This window comes from Ipomoea nil, unplaced genomic scaffold (genome assembly GCF_001879475.1).
Source record: "Ipomoea nil cultivar Tokyo-kokei standard unplaced genomic scaffold, Asagao_1.1 scaffold2704, whole genome shotgun sequence".
NCBI lineage: Eukaryota > Viridiplantae > Streptophyta > Magnoliopsida > Solanales > Convolvulaceae > Ipomoea > Ipomoea nil.
The window spans coordinates 1,583,175-1,602,122 of NW_017619132.1; the positions used below are offsets into that span (position 1 = coordinate 1,583,175).

General features: G+C 36.5%; 3 protein-coding genes across 5 annotated transcripts; 1 reads left to right on the plus strand and 2 right to left on the minus strand.

Annotated features, from left to right (window-relative positions):
* Positions 1-1,101: 1,101 nt before the first annotated feature.
* LOC109155760 lies at positions 1,102-2,643 on the minus strand. The gene is made up of 2 exons (XM_019303406.1): positions 1,958-2,643; positions 1,102-1,279 (listed from the first exon to the last, which is right to left on the minus strand). Exons 1-2 carry the CDS (start codon positions 2,396-2,398, stop codon positions 1,229-1,231), a joined length of 492 nt encoding a protein of 163 aa, XP_019158951.1. The 5' UTR covers positions 2,399-2,643; the 3' UTR covers positions 1,102-1,228.
* Positions 2,644-4,421: 1,778 nt separating this feature from the next.
* LOC109155750 (mitogen-activated protein kinase 19) lies at positions 4,422-8,509 on the minus strand. 3 transcript variants are annotated; one of them, XM_019303396.1, is made up of 11 exons: positions 8,052-8,509; positions 7,371-7,779; positions 7,157-7,284; positions 6,929-6,988; positions 6,221-6,370; positions 5,970-6,125; positions 5,669-5,877; positions 5,478-5,579; positions 5,195-5,373; positions 4,893-5,098; positions 4,422-4,859 (listed from the first exon to the last, which is right to left on the minus strand). In XM_019303396.1, exons 1-11 carry the CDS (start codon positions 8,073-8,075, stop codon positions 4,674-4,676), a joined length of 1,809 nt encoding a protein of 602 aa, XP_019158941.1. In that variant the 5' UTR covers positions 8,076-8,509; the 3' UTR covers positions 4,422-4,673. The 3 variants fall into 3 exon arrangements, with proteins under 3 accessions (XP_019158941.1, XP_019158940.1, XP_019158939.1); XM_019303395.1 differs by having other exon boundaries at positions 4,422-5,101; positions 5,201-5,373; XM_019303394.1 differs by having other exon boundaries at positions 4,422-5,098.
* Positions 8,510-15,949: 7,440 nt separating this feature from the next.
* LOC109155754 (probable solanesyl-diphosphate synthase 3, chloroplastic) lies at positions 15,950-18,890 on the plus strand. Its single transcript, XM_019303399.1, has 5 exons — positions 15,950-16,516; positions 16,617-16,744; positions 17,600-17,727; positions 17,807-18,038; positions 18,125-18,890. The coding sequence occupies exons 1-5, from the start codon at positions 16,288-16,290 to the stop codon at positions 18,671-18,673; spliced, it is 1,266 nt and encodes a 421-aa protein (XP_019158944.1). The 5' UTR covers positions 15,950-16,287; the 3' UTR covers positions 18,674-18,890.
* Positions 18,891-18,948: the final 58 nt, after the last annotated feature.

Below are 18,948 nucleotides of genomic sequence, written 5' to 3' on the forward strand. Positions count from 1 at the left end.
TAAATTAAATGTTTTAAATAATTACTTTCTTAATAATTTTATTGTTATGATTTCATGTAACACCAAAAATGTTAATTAATTTTTTCAACAAATATACTCTTTGCAAATTATTCATCACATTTATACAAACAAATAAACCTCGAATATGGTGTAACGTAAAGCAATTTGTTGTTTGTACGATTGAAAGCTTTTATGTTTGGGTTTTTCATTTTAAATATTTAGTTTTACAAAATAAAAATTGGTGGATGGTATGTGTATATATTATTACAAGGCTGAAAGTAATGGCTATATATAAAACAAGTTCGTACTCTCAACTAGTTTTTATTCAATTTTTTTTTTTTTTTATGTCTTAGACACTTGGACCAACTCAAAATTACATGGTAATATATGGTGTAGTAAACTCTATATAACAAATCATAGTGACAAGTAAATTGTACTAGGAAGATCATATTAGGCTCGACGAGGAAAATATTAATAATAAAGAATTGAACTTGCAATATTTATTAGGTACAACAATAATGTTTAACCCATTACGAGGCTAGTAAACATTGTATTGACTCATGCATGCTAAAGACCTTGTGGTTGAGCGACATGACTGTGACTCTTCTAAATAGAAGGTTATAGGTTTGAACTCTAGCGGGAGCATTGACTCTTGTGCTACAGATATTACATTGTAACGGGCCGAAGTGTAAGACCCGAGTGGGTGAGTGCTAGGGATTTTGCCTTTGTAATCCATTAAAAGTTTTTTTTTTTTTTTTTTTTTTTTTTTTGGTTTGTGAAGCTTTAATGTCGTCTATGTGGAAGAGAGAGATGAAAAAAAAATTACAGTTATTAATGACAATTTTGTATGGGACTCACAAAAAAATGAATTGTTTTGCCAAGGCCTTGCGTGATGCGCACCTAATTAGATGCGTGCACTAATGTGGTTGCTCTAAGGGTGAAATTAATTAGCTCATAGCGCTATTAAGAGCAAGATGAGTACTTTGAAGGAGTAGTCGAAAATAGTTATGAATATTTTTTTAGATTCTCAAATGGTTGAAAACTTAATTTTAAACTATAAATTTTAAGTTTTTGATTATTTTATCACGCGTTGCTTTGAGAATACTTAATAGTAACATGCCAAATATGAGGTAAATGTACCATTTTTAAAATAGCAAATTATCATTTTGGAAGGGGAAAACATTTTTGTCTCTACATGCATGAAGATAGGATGAGATTAGGGTGCAAATTACAACAACTCCTTCAGAGTAACTCTCTCGATGCCAGCAGACATGTCAACCTGAAAAAAAAAAATAATAATAATAACATTAAGCTAAGGTTTGAGATTTTCTAAGTAACATAATACCAAATGCAATTATATAAAAAAATTATTTGTTATACTTATATTATTAGTATACTAGTACAAATGTCAATAATATCTAATACAATTAAGTATACTATCATGTTGTGAATGCTGGGGCTAGAGCGCTGGTGGGTGGGACCCACTTTGTGCTTCATTCGAAACACATAAAATATAGAAAGAGTACAACTTGTAAAGTATAAAGTATAACTTTACGAACAGTTAAATACATACGTGATAACTTATGATGTTATAAATTATTATTCATGATTATATATATATATATATATATATATATATATATATATATGGTTGAGTTCAAATGAGATAACAATATATAGAGGATTGTGAGGACAAATAATGGGCACAAGAATAAATGTAAACATCAGGTTTCGAACCCAGCTCTATAAATTAACAAATCTAGCACGGAACATACAAACTGTGGCACACGACTACATTCGGCCATGCACACGATATATCGGCTAATAGCACACACTACATCTGTCCCCATAGTCCTCTATAATATACTTTGTCCTCATATGACTATATATATATATAATATATATATATATATACTTTGGACCATATATATGAACCAGGTAAATCTAGTTTTGTTACCTGGTGATGATGAGGTGAAGAATTATTGTGAAGAGGTCTGCCTTCATCGTCATAGAGAATGAGGCCACTGAAGCTTGGGAGCTCACATTTCTCCCCCATGAGTATCGGCCGTTGCCACACCGGCGAATCGGAGTTGTTGCTCTGCCACCCCACCTCCGCCGCGAGCAGTGGCGACATCGACACCCTCCCCCTCCGCCGCCTCTTCTCCTCCCACTTACACGCGCCGCTCCACCGCACCGACCTCATAAGCAACTTCTTCACCTCCTCCCCGCCGCCGCCGCCGCCGTCTTCTACAACTTCCGCCGCCCCATTCCCCCGCCGCAGCACGACCCAGACCGCCGCGAGGAGCAGAGAAGCGGCGGCGCACGCGCACAACGCAATGGCGGCTGCCGCCTTCGTTGACACCTTCCATTTATCTTCCAAATTCCATAACGCCTCCATCTTCAATTCAATTCATTCACTCAGAAAATCCAGCGCGCATGGCTTAAGAGGGAATTGAATGGTAGGTAGACGTTGGGTTCTTGTGAAGAAGAAATGAGTTTCTTGAGTCGCTGTCAGATGTCATTCTGATTCATAGCCGTTTGCATTTACGCACCGTTGGGGAATCATAATTCATCTTCTGATCTTCACGAGATACTCAGTGTTAATCAACACTGCACATTCATATATAATTAAGTGAAATATAAATGGTAATGGAGGAGCGTCTGCATTATAACCACGTTGAAGTTGACGTTTCAGCTAATTAAATGCCATATGCATGCACTACTTTTTTTTAAAAAAAAAATTAGGGGTGAGAGATCAGAGAGGAAAAAAAAACCCATCAAGGATAGATAATTAAAGTCCTGAGGCTTACTGTAATGGTTCGTTCTTCATCTGATTTGATGTCACGATTGCACGGGGCAATATGAGGTCTGAATCCTGCTGAAAAATGAATGTAAAATAATTCGAGAATGATGAAAAGTGTGAATTGGATTTCTTATGCTGCATGAAGACTAAGGTGTGACTGGTGAACTATTGCACAACTTGAGATTTATCTCTGCAGTGATTCTAGGGGCACGATCTTATGGGTTTAGAATTAGTCCGGTGAAACTGGGATCGCATAAGTATTAAAAATAAACTGGGATCTTATGGGCACTAGGCACTGATTCTCTCACCTAATAAGTCGTTGAATCCGCGTGATTTATCCTTGCGAGAGCCTTTAGGGCGTGGACTTTTGTGGCACCAGGCACTATTCCTCTCACCTAACCTGTGATTTGCCTCTCCACGATCATGTCGTGTCGGAATGTGAGAGCCTTTGGGACAATAGACTCTGTCTGGTTTAGCTAAAAAATTGAAAGGGAATAAGGGCCAAATAGGCCATCGAACTGCACCCGATAAAACAATTAGGCCACTGAACTTAAAAAAAAACCAACAATTAGGTCCCTAAACTAATCAATTTCAAACAATTTTTTCAATTTGAAGGTTTCCAACCGGTCAACAGGTCATCCTTCCAAATTAATTATTTTTTAAAATTTAAAATTTAAAAATTAATTAATTTTAAATTAAACTTAAAAAAAAAAAAAAAAAAAAAACTGTTCCGGCCGGAGACGACCGTCTCAGACCGGTTTCTACGTCTCCACGGCCGGAGACGAAGAAACTCTTCGTCTCCGGCTGGATTCCAGTTTTTTTTTTTTTTTTTTTTTAGTTTAATTTAAAATTAATTAATTTTTAAAATTTATTTTTTAAAAAAAATAATTAATTTGGGAAATGACCTGTTGACCTGTTGGAAACCTTCAAATTGGAAGAATTGTTTGAAATTGATTAGTTTAGGGACCTAATTGTTTTTTTTTAGGTTCAGTGGCCTAATTGTTTTATCGTGTGCAGTTCGTGGCCTATTTGACCCTTATTCCAAATTGAAAGACATACCATGATTTCTCCTAAGAGGAATTGAAGCATGTCCGGTAAGATTATTTATGAGTTTATCCATCCTATTTTCTTTGATTAATTACTGTCATTAAACAAGATGCTCATCACAAAAAGAAACTCCAAAAACACAAACCAAATTTGTCCGTGTTTGATGACAGAAAACTCTGTTGGTGTTAAGAGTTACAGAAGCTGTTGATGTATGGAGAAGAGGTCAGGCATATTTTCAGAATGTTGTCCTGCATCTGCAGGGAATAACTCAAGACATCATATTCATGAACAACAATAATTTGCCAAGTTGGTTCAACCAATTACAAGTCTCACTTCAGCAATAGAGTGGAATTCAAATTTCACTGGGAACTTAAGATCATCAGACCTCGATCGATCAAAGAAGATGAAGACCTCTTGTGCACAGGGTATACAAGAAAAGATGAAAATTTAGACTAACGGGATCACTCGTGATTTACCCTATCTAGTGGCTCGTGGACAGAAACTCAAGGAGTTTAGAATTAATCTGACGTAAATTGAGATGCACACATTTTGCTTAGTGGATCCTAGCATATGTCAATGAAAGAGAATGATTTTTATTCATGGAGAATCAATGATACAATACTTGACTTTACATGGGGGGGCATAAATATGTAGTTACTCATCAAAAGAGGGTACCCTAAAATGAATGATTTTCACACGACGAGCTAACTAAACCGCAGAGACATATTGCGGGGAGGCTTCATTCCTCTTCAAATTTTTCATGTCTATATCTAAACAAGGATACTCCTCTTAGGAATGATCAATCAAATCAACTAACAGATTGCTAAGTCAGACCATACTGAACAGCACCAACCTCTCGGTGAGCGGCAACCGCTCCGAACTGAGATTGCGCCTGCATAAGTTTGGCGTCGAGAGCGACCATCTGGCTATTCAGCTGGCCCACGTTAGCTTGCGCCTGGTAATATGGGTTGCTGTTAATGACGCCCCCATTGTTTGTTTTCTGGGTTAGCTTTGCATCAGACTGCTGCAGCATGTGCGGTACTCTGATCTGAGAGGACGCTTTTGCGACTTCTGCTCCATATTTTTCTTGGTTCTTTCCCGAGTTAGTCCTGAACGCTGCATAATGTGGGGATATTCCCTGTGAGGGAAGGACAGGGTTCTGAGAATAAGCGTGTCCATTATGCACATCTTTGATAGCTCTATCGCTCTCGAGTGGTAAAACCGGGCCTACAACTCGCCCTGGTTTAGCTGAAAAATTCGCCAGATAAGCCGGGTTGAGAAATTAAAGAGCATGCCCACATGTTGTTGGGATTATAAGATCCAAATTTGACAAATTTACGATACCTGCTGCTGCTGCTCCTGCTGGCACTCTTGGTGGTGGTCGTGAAGGCTTGGGTAGATTGTTAGATACAGTCGCTGTAACTCTAACACCGGCAGACACCTCTTCACTCGCTCGGCGATGATCAAAAACAGACAAACTTGGTTGTGTTTTCGGAGGGATGGTACTAGAATTAATCGTAGAGCTGCACAAATTTAATATTATTTATTGCGAAATCCCACCAACAATTCTTCGTGGCAAGTAAAAAATGACAGAAATGAGCACGGACAGACTGAAAAATAATCTTACCGTGGAAGAGATAAATGCTTTCTTTCAGGAGGAATAACAGGCCCGCTTTTACCACTCTTTTCTTCAAGATAAGTAAACTGCCTTCTAAAATGACCAAGAGCGCTGCATTTGCAAATGATAATTATCGTTAAGTGTCCACGGAAAATAGACATTGTGGCAAGGTATTATGCAACACAGTAAAAATTAGAGACCTAGGGTAAAGGTAATTTGAATCGTTTCCAGACATGTAGTCCTTCAAAAGTTGGGGATGATATTCGAGTATCTCCCTAAATATTAATTCTCGGATGTCCTCCTTTGTCAGCCTCCGACGTTCAAACTCAAATTCCAACTTAGAGATTTGTTGACAAGAAGGTTCTCGCTCAATCTTAGATAGTCCTTTAAAGTAAGGATCAGCCAATGCCTAAAGAAATCGAAATCACGGGAGTTGCAAAGATCAGTAAGCAGGTAAAATGAAACAGAAGAAGACCACCAAATCTTACGTTACAAATTTACCTGTTCAGCAGTTGGCCGATCCTTGGGATCAAATGCCAACAACCTCTGCAATAGTCGAAGTGCCAATGGATCTACACCTTTAAATTTCTCACTAAAAGGAATCGGGTTCTTTTTGCGCATATCCATCAGATATTTTCTTGCCTTATCATTACGAACCTTAAATCATCAAAAAAATATTATTTCAATATAATACTCGAAAGACCAAATATACCAGCAGCATATAACAAACAGCACACTGCCATGCCATTTACCCCGGAAACGGTTTCTGGTGATGGTGACCCGAGAAGATCAGTGATCAATTCCAACTGATGAACAACACTTTTACCCGGGAATAGTGGTTTCCCAGTCAGTACCTCCGCAAAGATACAGCCAATGCTCCAAATATCAATAGCAGGAGTATACTGCAAAAAAGCACAAAGAACAATCAACAAAGAACTGAAATATTGCTAAATATTTGACCCAAGACCCGACACAATTACCTGAATAATAGAAAATTCAACTTCCAGGAGAGTTCAATAGTCCTCCCTGAACAAGAATTGTTATCTATACATTACTACTTAATGCACTAAGAAAATACGCGTTGAATTCTAAAAGACTAGTAAGATTTAAAATGATACACAGGGACACAAAAAATGTAAGCTGTAAATAAAACTCCTTAATGAATACTGTATAGACTGATATAAAGCCCTTAATAGTGAGGAAGAAAGGATTAAAGATGACTAAGGACCAACTGGAAATAACCACAAAGGAGGCACCAGTGTCCCTCACCATCTAAACAGAATACCCAAAAAAAAAAAAAAAAAAAAGGACTCCCTACCCAGCATTCACTCTAGCAAGTTAAAACAAAACGAAGGCAACTGTATCACACTGGTACATGGAATAATAAGACCATATTCTAGGAAGTTGTTGATATTGGATCTGAAGTAGAGGAGTCAGCAAAATGGTTAAGAGATAATTACCTTGGAAAAGAAAGATCCACATAACTCAGGAGCCCTATACCATCTTGTAGCAACATAATCCTGCAAAATGCAACAGAAAGAGAGATGAGCAACACACTTCAGTTCAGTGCAGTTCAATAGAAGACAATCTGAGATACTAAAAAAACACACTATCCCAGGGAAATAAATATGGAGTAAATAAATAAATAAAAACACAAAACAATGAGCAAAACAAAGAAAGAGGCATACCGTCCAAAATACGGTTGTAGGTGTGTCACTGAACGACACCCTTGCTAATCCAAAATCACATATTTTTAGTTTGCAGTTTGCATTTGCCAATATATTTTTCGGTTTAAGATCTCTATGATAAACATTGGCTGAAATGAAAATAATTTTAGGTCAGAATCAGAGAGCAAAGATCCACATTATTGTTTAAATTATGCACTGGAGACCAGACTATCACCTGTGTGCATATATTTCATAGCCCGTAGCATCTGGTAGAGGAAAAACCGGTGGTGTTCGTGTGTCAAGTCATCATTGGCTTTAATAACTTGATGAAGATCAGATTCCATAAGCTCAAAAACAACATATATATCTTTGAAGTCCCGCCTCGAAGGAGGAATCATAATTCGTTTGATTTCAACAATATCAGGGTGCCTCAAAAGCCTAAGCAACTTGACCTCACGCAAAATTCTAATTGCATCAGAGATGTGCTCAAAAATGTCATTTATTTTCTTTATTGCTACCTTTTCCCCAGTATGAGTGTCAAGGGCTGCACACACAACACCATAGCTCCCTTTCCCTATAATTTCCAGAATCTTATACCTGTTGGCATCCCCATACTCTGTAAAAAATTCCACCTCTTTGGAGTTCTGTATACAAAAACACAGAATCAGAAAGGGTAATAGTCAGACAAAGAACACAAGACCCAAGAGTGATAGCAAGATTCAAGTTAATGCTTAATTAGGCAAAGTAAAGATTAGATAGCAAGACACCAGTATAAATGCTTAATTAGGCGAACTCAAAGATCCCTTCTTTCTTAAAACCAAATCAAATTTAGATACATAATGCCATCTATAAACATAAAGAAATGAAAACAGAAAGGGTAGAGAGAGAGAGAGAGAGAGAGAGAGAGAGAGAGAACCTTCTTGCGCTGATCTTGTTGCATCTTCTAGCAACCTAACAGCTGCCCAAACGGAGTCGTTTTCTTCTTTTCCTCCCACAAGATCGTGGATCAAACTCCCAAGTAAGAACTCGATGGAGAACAAAATCACAAAATCCGGCGAATTAGAGCCACCGACACCGATTCCGGACGAAGAATCCTATGTACCGTTTCCTAACTCAAATCACCACTTCACCGACGCTCAACCACCACCACCTAACTCATCAACTTCTCGCCAAAACTCCAATTTCTCTTACAATATATACGCAAAACAGAACGCAACGGATCTGTGTTGAGATCAAGATCCAGTTGTTCCAAGAAATTAACCTAGCGATCACGGAAGAACTGAACGCTGGGTTTGGAGAGATCTGACGGAAGCGGTGCCGGAGGTGGAGGAGAACGAAGCAACAGGAAGGAATAAGAACGAAAAGAAGAGAATCATAATCAAATGAATTGGGGTCATTTTATAAAGCTAACAAAATGGTGTGGTCTTGCAATTTGCATGCTTTTCAAATTTTTTATATTTATTATTATTTTTTAAATTAGCAATTCAAATAATTTTAGATCAAATACTATTTTAAAATTTCTTTCTTTTTGGAAGTAAGCATTTCATTAAATCAAGTTCGAAGATAGAACATTATAAAGATAGTGGGGAGGGTTAGTAAACCACTTCGAACAACCAGACTTAAAAATATACTGTCTTACAACGATATGAGCTGTCAAGTTTACTGATCGTTTTGAAATAGATAAAAGTACATGAGTGTACTCACTCGATAATATTTTAATATCACTCAAAATCATATTCTATATTAAAATTTATAAACAACCCAAATAGTAGATTGAGGAGATCAACTCAGAAAATCAGTATTCTCGAAGACTCGATCCACCACAAGTGGTTGGGGAAATGTGTGTAAACTAGGCGTAAGTTAGCATATAACATAGCTAAACTAGGCTGCTTGACCTGTTTGGCAAGTCTATTATTTGATTTACGGCCTACATTCACTAATTAAAGCATGTCACGTCAAAACCACTTGTTATAGGTTATTATTACATATGTTGTAGGATTTCTTATAAAAAATAGGAAACACGCGCTATCTGGCCAACTGTCTACATCCATCAATTAAAGCATGTCACATCAATACCACTTGCTACAAGTTATTATCGCACATATTGTATGTTTTAATATAACTAAGAATCATACACTATCTAACCGACTATCTACATCCACCAATTAGAACACACCACGTAAATATATCACTTGTTATAAGTTATCATTACATACATAGTAACTTGCTCTAACATTAACACTCGAGGTATTTGAATTCATTAAATTTTTAATCACCTAATTTTTATTTTATTTGAATATGTAATGTAACTCCAAACCTCTATTTTCTATGTAATTTATTTTGTCACCCTCTATTTTTTTTTTTTTTTTTGGGACAATGTCACCCTCTATTTCTATGCGTATTAATCGTTTAATCGATATTCGAAGATTTAAATTTATTTAATTTAAATTTTATTTTAATAATAATTAATAAAAGTGAAACGGCATCTTGAGCGTACATGTGAGTTTGGAAACGGCGCCGGTAGATCAACGGCAGATAATTCACGGTCGTTATCGGCGACTCTTTGTAATTTCTACGAATGTCGGGGGTCAATTCAGTTCATTCAAACGTTAATTTCGGTATGGCCTGCTTTTATCGAGTCCAGAATTAACTTTACTAACGGCGTGATTGGACGATTTCTGTATTTTAGATTTGAGAACTTGACAATAAATTTGACGTTTCATTTAACGGATGCATTTTTTTAAACAACTTTATTATAATCTAAAAAATCTGAATCGTTAATCATTCGGCAAGAAAACAATAAGGATTTTGAGCTTGAAATTTTGTTTGTAGGAATCGAAGAGAACAAAAGGAGATGGGAAGCAGTTCATGTTCATTTCTCTTTATTAACTTCCTCCAAAAAAGTAATGATAATAATGATACTAAGCATGGGTCCTAGTCTTTAATTAGTGGTAATAATATGCCTAATTGACAAAAGGTACAAATTTTTATGTGGTTTGGACTTAGAGGTTGTAGTAGTTACATCCTAATTATATTTTGGTTCAATTTTTTTCTCTAAAAGTATAAATTAATTCGAATCGTTTATATAAAAGTCAATTTTGAATCTATGCGCTCCAGATCAGTTATAGGTGATTTCACCTATAATTGAACTATAAAGTTTAGAGTGTTAATTACAATTTATTCTTTGTGTAAGAGAGTATTTTAGAAATGCAAATAAGTTTAGTTTTGATTGGATTTGAGTTAGTGCCGTTATATCAACTTGATAACCACCTCTACTTAGGATTTAAGTTAAGTTTTATTTTAAAATTTTCAACATCCATTGAACTTTAGTTAGAGGAATGTCTATATAATTGTTGAATTATAAAAATTATCAATTACCGTATAATCACAAATATCATTAAAGCCAGTAATAACACAAGAAGATTTTTAGTGGAGTGTAATTTTCAGCCACCAAAGCTTGCTGTCACACTAAATGGTTGAAAAAGAAAATCAGCAAAATGTATGGCTATGCTAGCTAGAAGTTGCCTTTAACCTATGGAAACCTTATCTATTTTTAAAGACATTTAGACACTTCACCACACAATAAAAAGACACAATCGCTTCAAAAGGATGGCCGAATAGGTAAGACACGGTTTTTTTTCCTAAAGGTCATAAATTCAGTTTGTGCTAACACCGTCATGGTCAAGCCTGTCATACAGGGGTTTCATAGTGCGGTTTATCTCTCCTATGTGATTTACAGACTATTACACATAAGCAAATTTTATCTATATACACTCTTAGGTAGTGATTGTAGGATCTTATTATGAATTATCAAACTTTAATTTATATATATATTATCAAACATTAATTACGTAAGTAATGTAACAAAACTATATACACACACACAAATACAAACAAAAAAGAATTCCCACATGGTAGAGTAGATTGATGGTGTAGGCGTGGGGTAGGTGGGGTGTCCGGGGTAGGGGGTTTGGTGTGACATATATATATATATATATATATATATATATATATATATATATATATATATATATATATATATATATATATATATATATATATATATATAATCAATAATTATAATATTTGAAAACAATAGAGTATAATATAGGTAGAGTGAAATATGTGGAGGAGATGATGTTGATGGACCGACCACTGTGTATTTGAACTTGCAGACCACAAGTGCGGCAAACTCTCCTGTCAATTGTGACGTGTGGTGGTCGTTGGTGGGCAAACTTTTTATTATAAATATTTTCTTGCCAAATTTTGGAATATAGATATTAGATCTACCAAGGGATTCCGATCTTATTAACTGGGTCAGAAAATATAAGAAAAAAAAAGTGTGATTGGAGTTGAATAAAAGTATATATATCTCTATTTTTCTATTTTCATAAGTCAACAATCAACACTTATGGTAGCAAAAGAGACAATTACTCGCATGGACAGCTCAGTTGGTCACATGAATGAAGTTAAGAAATAATAATTCAGAATTGAGTCTCACCAATGGCAATGTGGGAACAACCTTTCAAAGTGAATGGGGCTCATTGTGCACAGTAAGCTAATGTCTTGTCTCTATTTACATCATCTCAGATGTTCTGTTGGGTCGAAGCGTGGGGCCTTGAGGTTGGGGATTCAACCTTTTGGGAACAATAATAAAGCAAAAGACACAATCGTGCTTCACAATTTCTCAGACATATCTAAAACTGGTTGATCAGTCTAAAAAAGTCACACCCCGGCCCGACAAGGCCATATGCTGGTGCGCACAAGCAATCTGTTTACTTTGAGCATAATCCTTACAGGGAATTTGTTCACTTTAGACATAATCCCCACATTGTCACGACTGAAATTCTCTCAAATACTGCCTCTTGAACCAATAAGTTATATTCGTGCAGAAAATAGTTTAATTTTGTTGACAATCATAAAATGCAGGATTCAATTCCTACCAATAGAAAGGTATATTACCAGAATTAGCCTTGTCGTGAATATTGATATACAAACATTTCGGACGGTGGGGCATTATATTTGAGATTAGGTATCACATATAAAATATGGTATCTAATTTTATAAAAGTGAAAAATCATTGTGATTTAATTATCTTTGCTTTACTGACTGAATCAGCACATGATTTAGCATATTCTTTGAAGTTTCCCCTGTTAAGGGTTTTGTCTAGTAGTCCTATGGCTCCCAAACAAAGAGATTTTTTTCTATCAATTATTACATGTCTTACATTGTTATACACTTGCCGTACGTACATTACATTACATATATAAAAAGATCACAAAAATTAATATAATATAAAATTGACTTAATTGATGAGTGTGGGTAGTATATTAATTGTGTTCTTTTTAATTGAATTCACAAAATATAGTAATTGATTTTATATGTGATGTATATATGTAATTGATATGTGATCGCTCCGGTGCGGATTGATCCGAAGGAAACAAGACCCAAATAGTCCCGGGACTCCAGGGCCGAGCCTGGCAGACTTGGGCATGGCCGAGCCCAGCATTCGGCCACCCAGGTATCGGGTACCGGGTCTTCGGCTAGTGCGATTTGTGCGGCGCGGGGTGCGGTCTATGGTGGTTGTAATCTCATGTCTTTTTTTCGCAGGGCGGTTAGGGGTGATCTAGTATAAAAACATTTCATTTTGTCTTGTTAGGACATTCAATCTAATCACTATAATAACATTACACAATACATCAATACACTTCTTGTCTCCGCGATTAATGTTTATTGTCTTTTTCTTATTATTTCCTTTGTCTTTATTTCCTATTATTATATTTATCATTTAATTATTGAGTTATTTGAGTCGGACTCCAAGTCAATATAATCCATCAATATGTATAATTTGTACAAATTGATTTAAAAAAAAAAATATGGTGCATTGTCCGCTTATAATTGTTCTAAATTATTTGATTACATATTTAACATGTAAGTTTTATATAATACTTTTAATATCACTTATATTTTATGGTTTTTTTTTTTTTTTGATAAACATAACAATAAAAACCTTTGAATTCTAAATTATTGGAAAGTTTGTACTTCATTTGTCAATTAACTTAACTACCCCCATCTGGTTTTGGGTGATTATTTATGCACATTTTATCCCCACACGCCAAACGTGATTAACATATTACATAGGAATTGAAATTGTATGTTAAGTCCATTCCAATCGAGTTTGTCCGGCAGTTGGTTTAATAATTATGAGGTTTATAATTTAATTTATTATTTTTTTAAAAGATTGAATTCTCAATCCGAATGGTCTTCCATATCCCGGTTCGACAGAGCATTTGCAATGATGTAAATTACGGTGACTCAATGGCTAAACAGATATGACCATATGCTGGTGCGTATAAGGGATCTGTCCACTTTGGACATAATCCCCACACTATCATTGTCGATGTTTAAACATTGATCTTTTCTCCCAAATACTGTCTATTGAACCAGTGAGTTAAATCCGTGCGGACTAAAATTTGATTTATTGTGAGGGAAGAAAGATGCTTTTTTGATTTGAGTCGGTTAACTATGAGTAACTTACAACTTTTACAAAGCGAACTTCATTCATAATGCACATCCAAATAGTAGTGTGTGGACTTTTCTATAAATTAATTAAAAAAATAATAAAAGGAAATGGTTAGTGTAGGTTTAATGACACGTTTTTGGTTGGTATGAGATTTACTGATTACAACACATTAGGAAGGAATCACGTGGTAAAATGAGGCACGTGTTATGATGGTCCATTGCATCTGCATGTTCCTCGCAATCATTAACGTTTTACCCATTCTCTGGAAACTTGTCTTCACAGGATGGAAATGGATACATCCATGTTGCTTCTTCATCTTCACAAAAAGAAAAAGAAATGAAAAGTAAAGTAAAAGAAAAAGATGTGTGAACTCGCAGGCATTGAAGTTCAAAGACCTGATGACTGTGTAGGCACTATGCAGCTTGGGCTGATTACAAGTTTAATTTGGAGAATAATTGGACCTATGATAACACTAAAGGGTAGATATGATAAATGGGTTAGTTCGAAGTGACAGTGTAATCGGCTGGAGGACTCAACTAACCAGGGCCGGGGCCAGAAATTTGGTTGAAGGGGTCGAAGAAGTATGGACGGTTTCAGAGTTTTTTTTTTCAATAAAAACGAATAAAAACTATTAAAAATGTGACTGTGTTGAAGTTATAGGGGAAAGAGTCGAAAAATTGTAAAACTATGTTAATGCCAAAGTATTTGAACCCTTTACCTTAACTATTGCTAAATAATGTGCTCTGCCAACTAATTTAACTCATTTCTTGTTAATATTTAATAATTTTTTTTATACTAATACTAAAACATGTACTATATATACATATATACATACAAATATTATATATGGGATGTGGGTGGGGTGACGGGGGCAGCTGCCCCGTCCCCCTTTGGCTTCGAACATGGAGTGGTTGGTTAGGGTGTTTGGCTAACTAATTTTGAGTGTATAATGATCAATCACGGTATGAATAGTAATGAATAATTAGACGAATAATTGATCAAGTCAAAATTAACTGTATAATCATACTATAAAACGATGAAACATGCATGCAGATTACGACTCCGGTCTTAACTACATAAACCACATGAATGTAAAGAAGAAATGTCGTAAACCAAACAAGTTAATCTCTATTCAATCTAAAGTATGACGTATGTCCTAAGGATACTCCACATTCATACCCAATTCGGGAAAAAAAAAACCATTGATTCTCTAATCTCTATACAATTGTTATGCCATGGACCTGGTCCACCTTGCAAGGTGGATTCAGGTTCAAAACGACGCAACTTTACGCATATGGAATAATAGTGTCGTTAGTGGCACTGTTACTTCAGTCAATGATATATTTTTTTTGTCAATATAGAGTTTAAAAATTGTGAATATAGAATTTAAAATTTGTGAATATAGATTCAAAAATTGTGTTATATTGTTGAATATAGAGTTCTGTAATTGTGAATATAGAGTTCAAAAATTGTGAATATAGAGTTGAAAAATTGTTAATATAGAGTTCTGCAATTGTGAATATTGAGTTATGTAATTTTGTATATTGAGATCTAAAATTGTGAATATTTAGTTCTAAAATTGTGAATATAGAGTTCTAAAATTGTGAATATAAAGAAACGAATTCTAAAGACAAACGGCAAGGAAGGAAGCAATATATATATTTTTTAAATTCAGACGGCGTCGTTTTGGAGTAAAACAACGCCGTTTTGAATCCGGGTCCACAACATAATTTGCCACTCAGTAGGCAAATTATACTATGGACCGCAGTCCACAATGCATTGTAGTCCAGGCATCAAATATGCACTGCAATTTTATTTTAACACAACTACAGTATTATTTTGATATAACTACAGTTTCGTTGGACAATATACACACAAATATATGAAATTGTTATTCAGTTTCATTTTGTATACGCTGCAGTTTCTTTTCAATTCAATTACAGTTTCATTTGATAATATAATAAAAATAATACGTAAAACTGTGTCATTTTAGATACACTGTAGTCTCTGTCGTTTTGGGCCCACTCCATAGTATAATTACTGATCTCTGTATGTCTGGGCCTGAAATGCGCACGACACGAAGAAAGATGGGCCAGAATATGGAACACCGACCCAAATACCCAATCACTGATCTCTCCAACCTCGTCAACGTGTCTACGAGAAAGCCTCAATCTTGAACAACTACTAGATTACACTTCCAAGATTGTCTTTTTCCGGGTGTCTGGCGGCTGTACAACCGGAACTAATGTATCTCCTAATGCCATGTTTTCGACTACACGACGACCACAAATCTAACCATAAAAGCAAAAAGAAAAGTAAAAATCAATATCGAAGGATTCATATATATGTGGTTCATTTTCATCCACTAGAATGCTTGGCTTTCATTGAATTGTACAGTAGTTCCCTTCTTCCCCAGCTCTTGTTCCTTTGAAGAACGTTCAAATTGGGTAGCTACCGTCGTCCCCGAGTTGGAACTTGCAGTTTTCATCGCCAAAGGCTTGAGCTTTGCCGCTCTTCTGTGATGGGTTCCCAGAGATTTTGAAACCCAATAAAGATTCCGGTGTGGGTTCTTGATATTCCGGCGGGAGACAAAGCCTGGTGTGAGCTTTTAAGGAACACTCCTCCGAGGATGATGTCTGCTGCCTACCATAATCTTGAGTTTGGGAGGACGAGGTTGAACTCTGCGGCTTGCGGCTGTTCCTCGTACTCCTCCATTGACAGGCACTCTGCGAACAAATTTCTGCTCAGAAACGTTAAGAAAGGAGGAGGGTTCAGAGCTCGGAGACTGCTGTGTTGCCGGCGTGAAATTGGGCGGTGTCATGTGTTCTCCACTAAGGCTCCTGAGAGTTTCCTCAATGGTAATTTCTCAATTTTAGTTGTGTAATATGTAATTCTTGAAGAATTTGTAGCTGTATGAACATCCTGGGTTTAACTTTGTTGCTGTCCTGTCTGTCATAGGAGTCACACCTGCTTCATCATCTCCAATGTTGGATTTGAAGAAAGACAGTGGAAGCCCTATTTCAGTGGCAAGTTTGTTTGAAGTGGTGACTGATGATCTCCTCACACTGAACAAGAATTTACAATCTGTGAGTATTGTCTGAAACATGATTCATGTTTTTTCACCTTATGTAATTTAGCTCCTTGTATTTTGTTATCCCTGATTTGGGGGGTGTATATGGGGTGTTTGGTAAATAGCTGTTAGCTGATTAGATTATGAATTTGACTAATTGATAACATTAGATGATTGTAGAAAAGTGTTTTGTAAATTAGCTGTTAGCTGATAGGTGTGCTGCTTTGAGCAGCTTTTTGAATTTTAGTATTTTGAAAAGCTAATTAATGAAACACTCATATTGATTGTTTAACCAAGTCAAACAGCTATCAGTGATCAATTAAACCAAAATTAGCCGATAAGCTAACTATGTTACCAAGCAGGTCCAATATCTTTGGGAGAAAGAACACAAATGGAGAAAGGAAATGCAGAGATAATATGCATATGACCTCACAATCTTACATTAGAACACAATAAGGATTGCATACATATGCTTCCTCAGAAAGTTAGTCCTAGAATGATGCAGACATGTTGCACACAATTCTTGTCGATGTTTTTATGCTTAGAAGCGACTTGTTTAGTTGTTTTGGTGATGAACGAGAAGAAGTTTTGTTTTGACATCAGTGCTTAAGAATGTGGCGGCAATAAGTTATAATACAAGTGATAGTAGTTGGCTAGTTGCTACCACGTCGAGTGATGCTTATTTAGCATTTTGAAGCGCGTTTTGCACACGATTCTTGTTATGTTTTTATGCTTAGAAGCAACTCGTTTAGTTGTTTTAGCTATGAACAAGAAGAATATGGAATTAGAACAAGTTTTGCTTTGGTATTAGTACTTCACACTACATTTAGTGTTACATTTATATGTGTGTCTAACGGATATTGTCTCTTAGATTGTTGGTGCGGAGAACCCTGTTTTAATGTCTGCCGCTGAGCAGATATTTAGCGCCGGTGGCAAGAGGATGAGGCCCGCTTTAGTTTTCCTTGTTTCCCGAGCAACAGCAGAAACTGCTGGTCTAACGTAAGAGCACAATACGGTGTTTTTGTTATATGGACCGACAACCTCAAAATTTGTAAAATGTTTTTTTCTCGTCCACCAGGGAACTCACCAAGGAACACAGGCGGCTGGCTGAAATCATCGAAATGATCCACACTGCGAGCCTGATACACGATGACGTGTTGGATGAAAGCGACATGCGAAGAGGAAAGGAAACCGTTCATCAGATATATGGCACGAGGGTAGCGGTGCTTGCTGGGGATTTTATGTTTGCGCAATCTTCATGGTACCTAGCTAACCTCGAAAACATTGAAGTCATAAAGCTCATAAGTCAGGTATATTAGGATTCCTGTTCTTAGTATAACTTATGGTACTAGATTGAACTCGGTAATTTACTGTTTTTCTCGAGACGCCATTATAGGTCATAAAAGACTTTGCTAGTGGCGAAATAAAGCAGGCGTCGAGTTTATTCGACTGTGATGTCGGGATGGAGGATTACTTAATCAAGAGCTACTACAAAACGGCCTCGTTGATCGCTGCAAGCACCAAGGGGGCCGCCATTTTCAGCGGGGTCGACAGCGGGATCAGTGAGCAGATGTATCAATACGGGAGGAACCTCGGTCTATCGTTCCAGATCGTGGACGACATTCTCGACTTCACTCAATCGGCCGAGCAGCTTGGGAAGCCAGCCGGGAGCGACCTGGCGAAGGGCAACCTGACAGCGCCGGTGATATTCGCGCTGGAAACCGAGCCGAAACTGAGGGACATAATCGAATCCGAATTCTGCGAGGCGGGCGCTCTCGAGGAAGCCATTGGCATCGTGAAGAGGTGCGGGGGCATCGCGAGAGCCGAGGAGCTGGCGAAAGAGAAAGCTGATATCGCAATTCAGAACCTCGAGTGCTTGCCCCCCAGCCCTTTCCGGGTCGCTCTCGAGGAAATGGTGCAGTATAATCTTGAAAGAGTTAAGTAGAATTGAAGAAGAAGAAGAAGAAGAACACAGAATCTGGATCAAAGCACAGCTCTCTCAGCTACACTGTTCTTGTAAAACATTCAGTTTTACCCTTGCATATAGTAGTGCCATTGATTTTCAGTGTTTGTATACTCATAAAAGCCCAGAAGCAATGACTTTTGGTCCCTGTATACTTTAACAAATACATCAATTTTTTTTTTTCTTTTTATAATCTTCATTGCTGTACATTGACTATGTTATATGCACTTAAAAGAACAAATAATTGAAGCATGTGT